Consider the following 14,514-nt stretch of genomic DNA (forward strand, 5'->3'; position numbering starts at 1 on the left):
GGCATACTACGGAAGTGGACGCGGGGTTGACAGTCCTATTCAATTCTAGTGTCCTTGGTGAGCACTTCACCTTTGCCAAAATGATCCATCCCACCTCACAGGTGTGGCGGATCAAAACGGTGTGGTTTTGCACAGGTGTGCCGTAGGCTGCACACAATAAAAGGCCGAAATGTGCAGTTTTGCTTGATTGGTGGGCCTGGGGCATCAGAAAAGCAGTCAGTATCTGGTGTGACCACCATTTGGGTGTGGAATGTTGTGGTTGTGGAATGTTGGTCCACTCCTCTTGCTGTGCGAAGTTTCTGGATTTTGGCAGGAAGTGGAATACACTGTCGTATACGTTGATCCACAGCATCCCAAACATGCTCAATGGCTGACATGTCCGATGACTGGGATGGGATGTTTTCAGCTTCCAGGAATTGTGTACAGGTCCTTGTAACATGGGGCCGTGCATTGTCATGCTGCAACATAAGGTGATGGTCTCGGATGAATTGTACAACAATGGGCCTCAGCGTCTCATCACGGTATCTCTTTGAATTCAAAATGCCATCAATAAAATGCACCTTTGTTTGTTGTCCTGCTCATACCATAAACCCACCCCCACCATGGGCCACTCGAATCACATTGCTGACATCAGCAAACCATGCTCCCACATGACGTCACACATGCTGTCTGCCATCCGTGAAGAGAACACCTCTCCAACATGCCAGACGCCATTGAACGCCCACCCGGTTACGATGACAAACTGTAGTCAGGTCGAGACCTCGTTGAGGATGACCAGCATGCAGATGAGCTTCCCTGAGATGGATTCTGACAGTTTGTGCAGAAATTACTTGATTATGCAAATCCATTGTTGCAGCAGCTGTCCGGGTGACTGGTCTCAGATGATCATGGAGGTGAACCTGCTGGATGTGACGGTCCGGGGCGTGGTGTGGTTACACGTAGTCTAATGTGGTTGTGAGGATGGTTGTTTGTACTGCCAAATTCTCTGAAACGCCTTTGGAGACTGCTTACGGTAGAGAAATGAACCTTGAATTCACAGGCAGCAGCTCTGGTGGACATTCCTGCAGTCAGCATGCCTATTGCATTCTCCCTCACACTGCACATTTCAGAGTGGCCTTTTGTTGTGGGCGGCCTAAGGCACACTTGTGCAGTAACCATGCTTTTTAATCAGTATCTTCACATACCACACCTGTGAGGTGGGATGGATTATCTCGGCAAAGGAACTTTGTCTATATAGTATATGTAGTCTATATCGGGGTCGCCAACCCGTCGATCGTGAGCCACTCGTCTTTGGGGACTTCGTCGGTCGATCGCGAAAACATTTTGAAAAAAAGATCTTGTGCAGGTTCACGGCTGAGACCAGGCATCTTGGTCTCACAAAGGTTGGTGACCACTGGTCTATATATGTTTCAGATCTTTGAGTTCAACTCATGAAAAATGGAAGCAAAAGTGTTTATATTTTTGTTCTGTGTATGATAAAAATACTCAGAACAAGTTAATGACAGTTGAAGTTTAGATGGACATTTGTGTAATCATTTCATCTCATTTCAGTGTATTTGTATGACACCATGGTCTGATACCATATTTCCTTTCATATTGACTGGGAGCACTTATTTACTCAACTGCAGAGAGTACCAGGCTTCAATAAAAGTACGAAGATGTGCATATATCCCACCAAAATAAATAGAAATATTTTAATTTCAATATTTTAATGGCATATTATGTGGTGATGTGATGCATGAAAAAAAACAACTAACAAACTCACACAATTTTTCCAATATCGGAGTCAGTGGAAGGCAACAACAATCAAGAGCTGCAGTGAAAAAAAAATTCAGGCTCATGGTCCTGTGATGTTATTGCTTCATTAAATAATTTCCACCGCTACCTCTGCACCCACCCAATAAACATTTAAAACTGATAAACAAGACACCCTGTACGTAAACAACAAGAGACACAGGATTGTGCTCATTTAACTCCTCCTCGGGCTGAGGGGATCAAAATTAAACAGCGGCACTTGTGATGGAAATGTGAGAAGGATGGAGGTGACTTTAATTCAGTGATTATGGAGCAGGTTGCCATTCATGAGAGGCAAAAAGAAAGTCTGATGCGGTGATTAAGATTCATGGTTGAAGATGTTTGCAGGGGCCATGTTGTTGTGTTTCACTAGCTGGCTTTGAGGGAGGAAAGTGAATCTGCTTCAGTGCCACAGTTCTAAAATCAAACTGACCACCTTCATGCAGAGTTTACTTGAAGAAAAACTTCTTGGCAATAAAAGTGCTAAAAGCTCCCAACATACTACCTAAAGGCTGTAAAGTGCAAACATTAGCACGATACAAATAGAAATGTGGGCATCTATTTGATTAAAAATGTTACTGTATACTCCAGGCGTGGTTTAAAAATGTCAAATGTTCATACCCAAAACACTTAATGAAAGCACATTGGGCTTTAGTGTTCATAATCACATTTGTTTTGTTTGTTAAGGTGGGATCAACACAACTTTAAGTCCGGTTCTACTCCTGATTCCGGTTCTCCTACTGATTATAAAACTAGAACAGCATGCGCACACCACAGCCGAGTCATAGAAGCGCTGTTGTAGAGTCAGTCATACAGTACAGCCTGCTTATCCCGACGTTCCTCGGACTGGCTGACTGACATAGAAATAAGGGGTTGTTGACATAGCTGAAATTGCTTGCGCATTTACTGTACTTGTGACTTCCGCCAGAGACGTAAGAAGAAGGGGCGATAATAAAGGATTTGTTAACCTGCGACAGCAGTTTGTTGGCATGGTTTTCCTCCATTTGTGCATACTTGTGTCCCAAAGGTGTTTAAGGTAAATTTGGACAAACAAAGTGTCAAAACAAAAACACCGGGCAGGGGAAAATAAGGCACTGATAGGCCAAGAACAGCAGCTTGATATTTTTCCCCAGATGGGAAAACTGGGTCGGGTGGATATGTTTGAGGTGGGCAAGTTTGTTATGTTGCCTTTTATGTTGCCACTGCTTCCAAAAGAATTCGGCATCCTGGCTCATTGGTGTTGATGGGCTCACCTTAGGGATGCCATACATCTTCATGTCAAGAAATCCAAACTACCCCTTTAAGTGGGTTCCACTGCATATGATAGCCATAACCTTTTATGAAAGAAATAAATAGAAAAACTTGCTCATGTAAAGACGTGCCATACAATTAATACAACACATTTTCTTAACTTGATCAGAAACTAAAAAGATTGTAAACATACCAAATTCCTCTTGCTCAGTGGCCATTGTTTATCTTGATTCATCCATGCATGCTGAGCTAAGTCATTCCTTTCATCCATGTTCACTTCAAACTTTCTCTGCAAAACCCTTCAGTCTATACAGCACTTAGTCTTTTTTTTCTAATTGAAAAACAATGAAAAGCCGTGAAATTATTCTTAAAGCGCTTTTCGAGTCACTTTAAGGTTTCGAAGACTTGAATGAAGTCCATTGGAAGCCCCGCAGTGAATTATCGCGCACACACTCAAAACCACTAAACACACACATGCACACTTCACAGGACTACAGACTGTGAAATTACCCAATCAGAGGTTCTTGTCGGTTTTCACATATCAGTCAGTGCACATAGGCCAACTAAGGTGAAACGCGTACGCTCGGCAAAGACGAGAGGGTTTGAAAATTTCATAAAGCACCATTAAACTTTATGACACTCCGAGTGAAAGTAAAGGTGTTTGGAGGAATGCTATCAGGTTGTCACCGCTGAGTTGTTTTTTCTTTACTTTTCATTCCTCTGCATAAACATTAGATGATGTTGCCAAGAGGCTATGAGAACATCTATCTTGACTTTTTATAGAGCAGATAGTGATCATTAATTATGACTCAAGAACAGCATTACTCTGAGCAACCAAACATGTGCCCACACACACACACAGCGGAATATATTCAATGTACAGTATAACCACACAGTGGGGATACAAGCAGCCAGGAAGCCAATAACACTGGCGCATTTGGAGTCAAGAGGGAACGATAAGCAGTGAAGTTGCTTTTCCCATTTAAATTTGCTATCTCAGAAAAGAAGAATAACCTTGCTGTAATGCTGCACCCTGTTTATGAAATATTGGCAGTGATGAATAAGTCCTTAGAGGCTGACTGGAATGTGTGCTGAATGTATTCTGCCCTGTTCCAAGTGATCTGCACAAATGTTTCAATCATTCAGTCACAAAAGATGCCCAATGTCTCCTGTGTGTTTTATTTCAGGTGAAGTACGGCCGCTTTGGCTTTGTGTGGGACGCCGCTGTCCTGGAGTATGTCGCCAACAACGACGAGGATTGCTCCTTCTACACGGTGGGCAGTAACGCACCGGACCGTGGCTACGGCATCGCCATGCAGCACGGCAGTCCCTACAGAGACATTTTCTCCCAGAGGTACACGCCATTCCTGCAGGCAGTGGCATATTTCTTCTTTAGAGAAAAGATTCACATGCAAAACGCTGCATTCTAATTCGCAGCTGTGACCCCCTCCGCATCTCAGGCGAGTTCAGCGTAAAAATGAATAACCTCCCAGAAATTAATTCTCTATATTTATTCTCTCCTTGTCAAAAGGTCATAGAGATTTTCTGTCAGCACTCTAAATTAAGTTAGCAAAATAGAAAATGTCCACTCTCATAAAATGTTTGCCCTGTGCTTGAAAATCATCTCTGGGTCAGACAGCAAGAAAACTGCAGATTAAATTGCATCCTGTAAAGTATATCCATAACAGGGGTAGGCGGACTGTGTCTTTCTGGCCTTTGTCAGCCTTTCTTAGCATTGCTTATTATTGAATCAGTATTTTTTTTCAAAATTTTACAATGTCCCATCAGTGAATTCCAAGAAATCCTCAACATGCCCGTGTTTGTGGTTAAGGAAGTCGCAGTTACCAATGTAGGCCTGTCACGATAACATACTTTGCTGGACGATAATTGTCCTACAAATGATTGCCGATAAACAATATTATTGTCAACATTATTTTGCGACCATTTTTTCATTGATGGAATGATAACATATGGCATGATAATGCAAGTACACCATATCATAAGCAATAAACTTTCATTTCCCAAGAGTATTTAACATTGTAATTGGAATGTCAAGAGCTTTTAAATAAAATAAATTGAGCAAACAACATAAAAAAATTAAACAAACACTTTTCACAAATGTTGCACTGAAATAAAAATCACTATCATAACCAAAAACAATAAAAAATAGACCCCGTCTCTGTTAAGAAAGAAAAACACTTCAATAAAAACCACATACAACAATAAAAACAAGAAATCTTCTTCATTGCATTGTTAGGTAACACACTTCACTTTTCGTAGAAACATGATGTCAAATTTTTAAGTTTTTACGCCACCTATCCTCTGTGTTTCAGGTTGCCGTTTCGACATATTTAGTTCGTTAGTGTTTGTAATGAGATTCTGTCACAATTGAATTGTCAATTTCTACAGATTCCGCGTTTAAAAGTAGAATTAGTTTTTATTATGCAATTCCGTGATAGCGTTAACACCGAAATCGTAGGGCCCTAATCATCGTGGCATTTTAGAAAATAAATAAATAGACTCAAATAAAACAAGTCAAAACCAGTGGCACACTCGCTTAAATAAAGATATGTCATACCTAGACACACACACGACCATGTAGAGAAATAAATGGCATGCCATCATGTAAATAAGATAAATAAAATGAGGTTTAGGTGCACCCCACTAATATAATGGTAGGGGAAAAAATATGAGCGTGTTAGATGCCCACAGCTTCAATTGCACCACCAGCGGGTTGCTCCCATGCAGTGAGTTCCATTAGGCTTACTTTGCTTCAGTATGCAATCAAACTACACCAGATAACCTTGTTGATAGGAGCATTACATCAATCAAACTGTGCCTGATTGAGAGAGTCCTTAGCGCTTGCTTATTGATCATGAATGAATCATGCTTATCCCAAGCGGGCACATGGCACATAAATGCTCTTTTTCCAATTTATTCACAAAACAATCACATTGTTGTAGGTACCTGTAAGTAAAGCAATGATTATTTTACACATTGAAATACTGAAATACAAATAGTTTGCAGCCAAAATTGCTTATTTTACTGATCCATTGATGAGCTCTTCAGTCAGCCGTGGTTGTTTTTTGTCCTCAGGTGCCTCGCAGCCCCGCATTGCAGCTGCAGTCATATAAAGCCAAGGGTTTCTCTGCGGCCTGCGTATGGAGTGCTCGCATCTTTATAGCACAGCCTTCTCTTTTAATGATCGAGCACAAGGATCATTTCAAGAAGAGAGGGAAAATATAAAGTCTGTTGTCTTCGCAGAGCCGTCGTGCTTTTTATTCCTATTTCTATTTCATTTAAATGTATTTATTTATTTGCAGGGGCAGTGCATATTAACTCATTGATTTTCAGCCACTTCAACCCCTTCAGCATAGGCCATTTTAGACGATTTTGACTGATTTTTCAAGGCACACAGAATATTGTGTTCTATGGCTGTATAAACATGGAACCTACCAAAACAAAGATTAGACACTCATCCTTCATCACAAAAAAAAGTTTGTTTTTATCTTTTTCCGTTGTTTTGTAATCAGCAGTAGAACGTAGGAAAATAACAGTTCCCACCAAAAAAAAGGAGAAAAACAGCTTTTTGTTTCACTATTTTTAAATGATTCTAAAACATGTTTGACGCCAACGCTTAACTCATTCAATCCGAAAGGCGTATTTATACGTTTTTATAATCCCAAAAGTCTGATCCCAACAACATATTGATCCGTCTCTTAAGTTTTTTTGCACAAGAGACAAAAATAGGTGCTGATGCAACTCTCCACTAATGCATTTCACTTCAAAGCAATTTTAAGCCATAAAAACAGCCACAAGGTGGCAAAAGTACATTTTATAATAGCTCGGCAGAAATCGAGGGAACGGAAAATCACACATGACAGGAAGGAGGAAGCGAGAGAGCATGGAGGAGTGTAGCGTGCAGAAAGTTATGCATTGTATGGAAATGTTAACACATGCGCACACACATGCGTGCACACACATGCGTGCACACACATGGTTCAGTTCGAAATGTGAAAATTTTTATTAGGTCATGGTGTTATATTTGTAAATAAATTGTTATTTTGCTGTAAAACAACCTTTTTTTGGTGTTGTTTATGTTGTGGTATAGTTGTTTATGGCCCTGTCACACCTTGACTATTTAGCCAGTGTACGCCAACGTATGAAAAATTTGGCCAATACGCTGGCGTACGTTGAATAAGTCATGGGTAAGTTTTGTATAAGTTAAGAGCACGCTGAAGCACGCCGGCATACGTCGTAGTACGTCCAAGTCGTCCAAAAATTTTGTGCATGCACAAAACTTTTTGACGTATGTCAACGTATGATTCATATGTCCCGCATACGCGGGCAATAAGTTATGTGATCGTTGACGCCCGTTTACACACGTTATTTGTAAGTTACGCACAAGTCGTAATACGTCAACATACCTTGAGACAAAACTGTGTCTTCTTGGCTCTCTTCTTGGCAAGGATTGGCTGAGAGGAGATGGAGGCCACTGGGGAAGCAGCTTCCGATACCATTGACGATGCCTGAGAGGCGTTAGAACCTGCGTCATCTCCATCAGAGTGAGAGTGGGAGGGGGAGGCTGTGATGGATCCTTCTTACGTCCACGTCCTCGCCCTCGGCCTCCGTCGCTGCCCTGATACTTCTTGGCAGCGGTCTTCGAAATTTTCTTCGGCATGATGGTGATGTTGACACTGCGATCTAGTGAGGTTATGATTTGAGTCATCAAGTGGCAGCCTTTTTATAGGCTACGGCACGTGATTGTCGGCCATACGCTGCCGTGCGCTTTGCATAAATTAGACTGGCGTTGGGCATAAGTTGTGAATGCCGGCAACACGCTACGCATTCGTTGGTATAAGTTGTCTATAAGTTCTAGAAACGTTCTAACGCTGGCTAAATCGTCAAGGTGTGACAGGGCCATTAGATATTTGAGCTGTCACAAAAGCAAAAAATATTTGTGTCAAAGTGAAAGTTATGCATGAAATGTATCTTTTCACAAAAAGCTGGTTTTCTCCCTTTTCTAGTCGGGAACTGATATTTTCCTGAAACTTACCCATGTTCTACTGCTGAATACTAAAGAACGGAAAAAGGTAGAAACAAACGTATTTTTCCTGATTTTCTTTTGGTAGGGTGCATGTTTATATAGTCATAGAACACAATATTGTGTGTCAGTCAAGATCGTCTAAAATGGCGGGTACTGAAGGTGTTGTCTTTTGAAAAATATCTGGGATGGAATGAGTTAAAGATGCTGAAGGGCGTCCCTCAAGGGCGATAGCTGGATCCACTTTAGTTTAGCAATCACAGATATGATATCTGAAATGCCTCTTTGTTCTTTGCCTACCTTTCGTCTCTTTAGATGAGATCATATATAATACAGTAGAGCTCTATTAAATTGGAGACATTATTGCAGCAACGTAGTTAATTGGACTATGACTAAGATAAAACATCTAAATCACACGGTACGTCCCCTTGGAGAGACCAAAAATAATATACAATCATGGCCAAAAATATTGTCGTGTTTCGTGTTGTCCATGATATGTATAACTACTTTACTCAGGGATTTACAGATTGAATTACAATCCCTTCAACAAGGTTTAATCAATATTTATCTTGCAAAAGAGACCTTCATCCCAAAGAGACACCCTCATTATTCTTTGTGTCTAGAAAGGAGAGAGAATGAAACATTTATCCAAATTTGACAGCAGCAACAAGAGCGCAAATTAGAAGATGGTACACTGTACATTTTGTCAGTGTATGTTTGTAACAGTATTTATTGTAACAGTATTCGTTGCTTCTACCTGCGGGTCCCCAGAGGTATTGTTCGAGATGAGAGAGGATTGATTGGCTTTGACACTGTTGGGAGAGTGGAGGCCATTGTCTTTTCAAATAGACAGGCTGCTCTAACTTCCTCATTTTCAACCACTTTGCTGTGAAGAAGACAATGCCGGAGGTCAGGTGAAGCTTCCTTCTGTGTGTGTGAGATGTGTGTGAATGCATTTCGGTTGTGTTTCCAACAAATACTGTGTGACTTTGTGTATGTGTGTGTGTGTGTGTGTGTGTGTGTTGCTGCTTTGTGATTGCTCGAGACAGCCTGCAGATTTGCCAGAGTCAAAAAAGTCCAGTATAAAAGCATAGTCCACTAATTTAAAATGACAGCTACAGACAAGTTGTTCAGAGGTCCTGAAAGGGAACCACTGTAGGGTGGGGAAATATAAACCTGTCTCACAGGCATATACACTTTTTATTTTCTCAACAGAGTTTGTGGGCATTTTGATGTCATTTTAAAAAATAGAAGATTTAATCCACAGCAGATGGACATCTTGAGGCATCTGCAGTCTAAGAAGATAAGCTGTTGGCCAAATATGTTTAAATTGTATATTGGACGCAATTTTAAATTCACAGAGAGACATGCTGCTTTTTGGTTCGTGGTTTAAAAAAATAATAATACTTACTGAAATTAGATAAGCAAGATAATATATTTTAAAGAAAAGCTGAGTTGCAGAACTACAATAATAAATAGTTCAATGTGTCACATCATAAAACCTTAATTAGTTGTACAAAGAGTATAAAGTACAAGTGTAAGTTAACCGTTGCAATACATGAAATAAGAACAAATCGGTAAAACTAAATTAACCTCAAGTATGACATAAAGCTTAAAAGGAAAACTGCACTTTTTTTTTTTGATTGTGCCCATCATCCACAATCCTTATGTGAGACATGAGCACACGTCTTTCTCTTTTCCGTGCATTCTGAATATTGAAAAACTCCTCGCATCAGCCAGATAGCAATGCAGGTAATGGGATTCACCCATTCCGCTTATGAGGCCCTCTATTAAAATACCTCTAAAAACTCTCCAACAACGTTTTATTGTTTTATATACATGCTCTGACCATGTAGAAACAGGCACATTCATGACAACATGTAATACTTGCAGTATTTTGGTCATTTGACGCTACTTCCATCAACAACAGCAGCATAGAGAGAGTTCTTGCTATCACTAATCGTGGCAGACTTCGTGAGAGCCGCCTCCGATGACTACTTTTTATTTTACTCCCCCCAGGCAGAGAATAATGTTGCTGGGTCCTAGGCAGATCCTGCTGCAGTGAAACACGAAGCCATTCTCGTAGCATTAGCATGTAGCACTAGTGCTAAACGTTTCATTGACAAAATAAGGGCATAATAAAGCAGTCACTTACAATGTCCGCAGTCGCTCGGATGCTGACTGATTGGATGGCTGTATCTTTCAGTGAAAGACTTGTGCTCCTCGTTGAGCTGGTAAAATTCAGCATAGTCTTCAGGTAAAAAATGTTTGTGTTAATGATCATGTAGCCGTTGTCGGGTCTAAAAGTTGAGAGCCAATATCCACTGCTTCAGTCTGTCTGGATGTTTAGTTGGTATTGTGTGGCATCTCAGAGCTTTTTGCCACAACCTTCTACTGCATATGTGTGAGGCAAGATTTATAACTTAACTAACTTTTCCAAGCTCGCAGGAAGTGCAGCAGCTCCAGTAGCTTACGTTACCTCTCGGTAGTGGCCTGTGAGCGAGGCGCTGTGTCACTACACCAGAAAAGTAGTTCTTCAGTGTTAGCTCGTACAATAGCAATATCGCTGTATTTTTGGTAATATGCAGGTCACGTGATCTAAATGGAACATCGTTTTTTAGAGGGTTTTTTTTAGAGCGCTGCATTATGTGCATTGTTGGCTGCCTCATGCCAACTGTTTTTCTCTCATTAGAACTCACAGAAAAGGGAAAGACGTGTGTTCATGTCTCGGACATGGATTGTGAATTACAGACAGATGTCCAAAAAAAGTACAGTTTTCCTTTAACAATGAAATACGCTACCTTAGATAACGAGTAGAAACATTTGTAACGGCAAGCCGCCACAGACAACATTAGAAGTAGCTACTGCCGGTCAACTCCAGAAAATTTTGGTTTGTTTCTACATCCTGTTCCGCTGTTTCATTTTAAAACCTAGCTTGCTTTTGTCATTGTGCCCAGCTTTCATCCACCCTTGCTTTTATTCCAAACAATAAATTGAGGTTAAACTAAGTGTCCCATGTGTTGAAACAATTTCTACCACTAAAAGTTCTTCTCATCTTGTATTAAAGTGCTGCAGGGAGCAATGAAAACAAAGTTAGCCGTACATGGCCCTTGCAAACTGTTTTTCAATGCTTTTAGTATTCTGGCAAGCAGCACCCAGGGCTATAAATTTGTCAGAAATACATTATAGTCTTAAAAATCTATCGATGAACTGACTTGTGAAAGTTTTCTTATTACCGACCTTGGAAGGCACAAAAAAAAAAACAATAAGCACCACAGTGTATTCCGTAAAGTGGATACAATAGAGATAAAGTGAAACGCATTGTTGAAGTGCACGTTAAATTGGTCATGTAAATCTTGCATTTGCGTCCCAGCAGAATGCTTGTAAATGCACCGCGCAGAAAGCCCCTGATGCATAACATCCATAATGTAATGTTTGCTTTCTGTCACTAGATACCTCAGGTCGACACAGCCCACACACTTAACACATTCATTAAATCTTTATTCTTCACAATTAATGACAGCGAAGTCTCTCTCACTCTCAATGTGTTAATGACGGGTAATGAACATTTGACTTGTTGTTTATCCTGTTGCAGCTTTGATAATCTGCTCCGCTTCGCCCACACACTCTGTCTTAATGATGTCTAATTGAAAACTTAGCTAGCACACTGAATCCTCCCAACACCTATTGGAAGCTTTGCTCAGTTTGCCTGAGAGACAAAGAACCTTTCATCCCACACTTGCAGGGTTTTCAGTATAAAACACAGGAACACGGTGACTCCATGACCAGTACTGCGAAATCACAGCTGGCTGGCCTTGCGTTGGATGTTCTGGTGATGTTCCCTTTCTGCTCGTAATCCTGTAGTGGCCTCCGTGGTTTTCAGTCTGAAACTGTAGTTTTTTTCTCTAAATCTTCCATCACTAGCTAGCAGCGTTGCTGTTTAATATTTAATCATCACTCTAATGTGTCTGGGTCAGCTAAAGTCTCCCTATAACAGTGGCACGGAGGTCAGGATGTTTTCTCTACACCAAAAAAACAACTGAGAGGTCAAATTCGGCACCAGGTATAAGACTTGATCTAAAGTTAAATCAAGTATGCGCCACCAAGGCTGAGAGCATGTCTTGACTTCTGTATAGGAAGGCCTATAATCTGTTGGTGCCATCTGCAACAATTGGATAAATGCTGCTGATTAGTCTTTCTGCTGCCCGGGACAAATAAACAAAACACTCCAGTGTATCCCCCAGGTTTACAGCCTTTTGGGGTTGGGGGGCAGTAGGGGCGAAGGGATGACGAACACACGTTTTCTATGCCACTTATCCTAATTAGGGTCACGGGGATATGCTGGAGCCTATCCCAGCTGACTTCGGGCGAGAGGCGCCAGCCAATCGCAGAGCAAAGACAAAGACAATCAATCACACACCCGGAGAAAACCCAAGGGGAGAACATGCTAACTCCACACAGAGATGCCCAACGGAGATTCGAACCCAGATCTTCCCGATCTCCTGACTGTGTGGCCAACATGCTAACTACTCGGCCCCCGTGCGGCCTTGTTCATTTATTACAATTAGATATAATTGCCATCATGATAGCGGAAACAATCCACAGTCCAAGCGCGTAACAATTTGTAACTGTTTTGGTCTTGTTTGCAGTTTCAAAACAGTCTAAAAGAAAAGCTAACTAACTGGAACAACTTTTAAGTGAGCCGGTTCTTTAGTCTACCAAATAGCTGCTCAGAATTTTTTGTTGCTTAAGTTGATTTATTACCTCAGTCAGCCATTGTGGGCATAATTGTTGAACAGTTTTGCTCTGATCAACCAGTCGGGACTGGGGCCCTGCTTCTTTGTTCTCATTAAACAATCAGTACTGGAGGCATGCAAGCTGGCCCGGAGAGGCGAATCAGAAGTCTGATTGGCTAAAAGAAAACCAGCCCCATTGCTTATAGCGTGTATGATATAGGGGCCAGTACTCCCCATTCTGAAGGCCCTGGGCAGATTACATTGATATGGCAACACATAGAAGCCGAAATCTGATTGGACAAAAAGATCCAACATACACATACAATACTTGAAGCAGTGCAGCTAAGAAACACACTACTAAATGAAGATAATACGCTGTTAGGAATAAAGTATAACTTATAACTTAATGGAACAAATATTAGAATTGAAGTTGTAAATGGTGGTCAGTGCTTCTGGTAGTGGTCAGGCCAGCAGAGAAGGCCTTGCTGGCCCTGACTGCACACCACTGGTGTTTTTCCAATTTTTTACAACATCATCAAAAAGTATACGACAAAATATAATTTGTCATGTGCAAAACTAGAAGAAAAAGCAGCATCCAGATAACCGACCACGTGCAGCGAGAATCGGCTAATGCTAAAAGCAAAGCAGCGCGCTTACCTTACTTGCTTGGTGGTATATTATGACCGGTGCAGCTCATTTCCCGTAGGCTTACTCGAAATTGTGCATGAAACATGCTTACATGTCACAACCGAGTTTAAAAGGAGCCAGATGCAGCATAGAGCTATAGATATGAGCACTGCTGTTAACGGCCAGTTTTGCCATGAATGGGAATTCATTTGATAACGTGCTGTGACTACAGTTATGTAGAGAAGTTAGCCTATTGCCCCGAGGGTACAAAACACGTCTGTGCTGCTCAGTTTTGAGCATAATGCTTCTGATTTCGATGAGAGAAACAGACAACAGGCCATTTTGAAAAGCTCATGCATTCACAAGCAGTAAAGTTCACCAATGTGTGATGAAGAGAGTCCACTAGCTACAGCCCATTACACACCCCCACTGAGGATGTATGATATTGACTTATTCTGTGATTCATGCAGGTCACACAGCACAAAAGATGGTGATTATAATTTAATGGTTAATCTCTTTCGAAGAAGTAAGTGGCTTTATCTCTCTCTGATCTCAGCAGGCATGTCCATTACTGTTGTTGAAGGCTCTCACCCATCTCGAGTCGCTAAAATGCAATGTTTCTCGTTAAAAGGTCACTTTCATGCCTATCTGCCTCCAGACACAATTGCAAACAAATCTGACATTCTCTATCTAAAATGATGGGATTTTTTTCCATATGGTGAAAATATGATCCCGGACATTGTGACCTGGCAGTCATGAGAATACACCAAGCCACGTGAGCGCCCGCTGATGATGTTAACGTTGTGTTGAGACAGCAAGTGAGCTGTCTAGCTGGTGTTGTTCTCATTTAAGGAGCAGACAGCCAAATGTTCATCTTGGAGCAAACAAACTCATTTTCGCAAAACATGTCTATCTGGTGTTCTTTTTCTACCTGCTCTGATCTCATTTTATTCTCCTCCTGTCTTCTGTTTGTCCATTTTATCCTTTGTCTTTCCTTCCCCTCCTTTCCCCTACTGCTTGATGTTGTTGTCAAGCATCCATCTCGACTGAACCACCTCTCAT

General features: G+C 41.2%; 1 protein-coding gene across 10 annotated transcripts in view; it reads left to right on the forward strand.

Moving 5' to 3' along the window:
• Nucleotides 1–14,514, forward strand: part of grid2 (glutamate receptor, ionotropic, delta 2) — a 514,233-nt gene that overhangs the window by 473,407 nt on the left and 26,312 nt on the right. For all 10 annotated transcript variants that reach the window (XR_008570124.1, XR_008570125.1, XR_008570128.1 and 7 more), the window contains one exon: nucleotides 4,233–4,399. Coding sequence is in view for 5 of the 10 variants with exons in the window: in XM_054774557.1 (XP_054630532.1) it covers nucleotides 4,233–4,399 (167 nt within the window). In the remaining 5 variants the exon portion in view is untranslated. The remainder of the gene's footprint in view (nucleotides 1–4,232; nucleotides 4,400–14,514) is intronic.

Source organism: Dunckerocampus dactyliophorus, chromosome 4, assembly GCF_027744805.1.
Source record: "Dunckerocampus dactyliophorus isolate RoL2022-P2 chromosome 4, RoL_Ddac_1.1, whole genome shotgun sequence".
Taxonomy (NCBI): Eukaryota; Metazoa; Chordata; class Actinopteri; order Syngnathiformes; family Syngnathidae; genus Dunckerocampus; species Dunckerocampus dactyliophorus.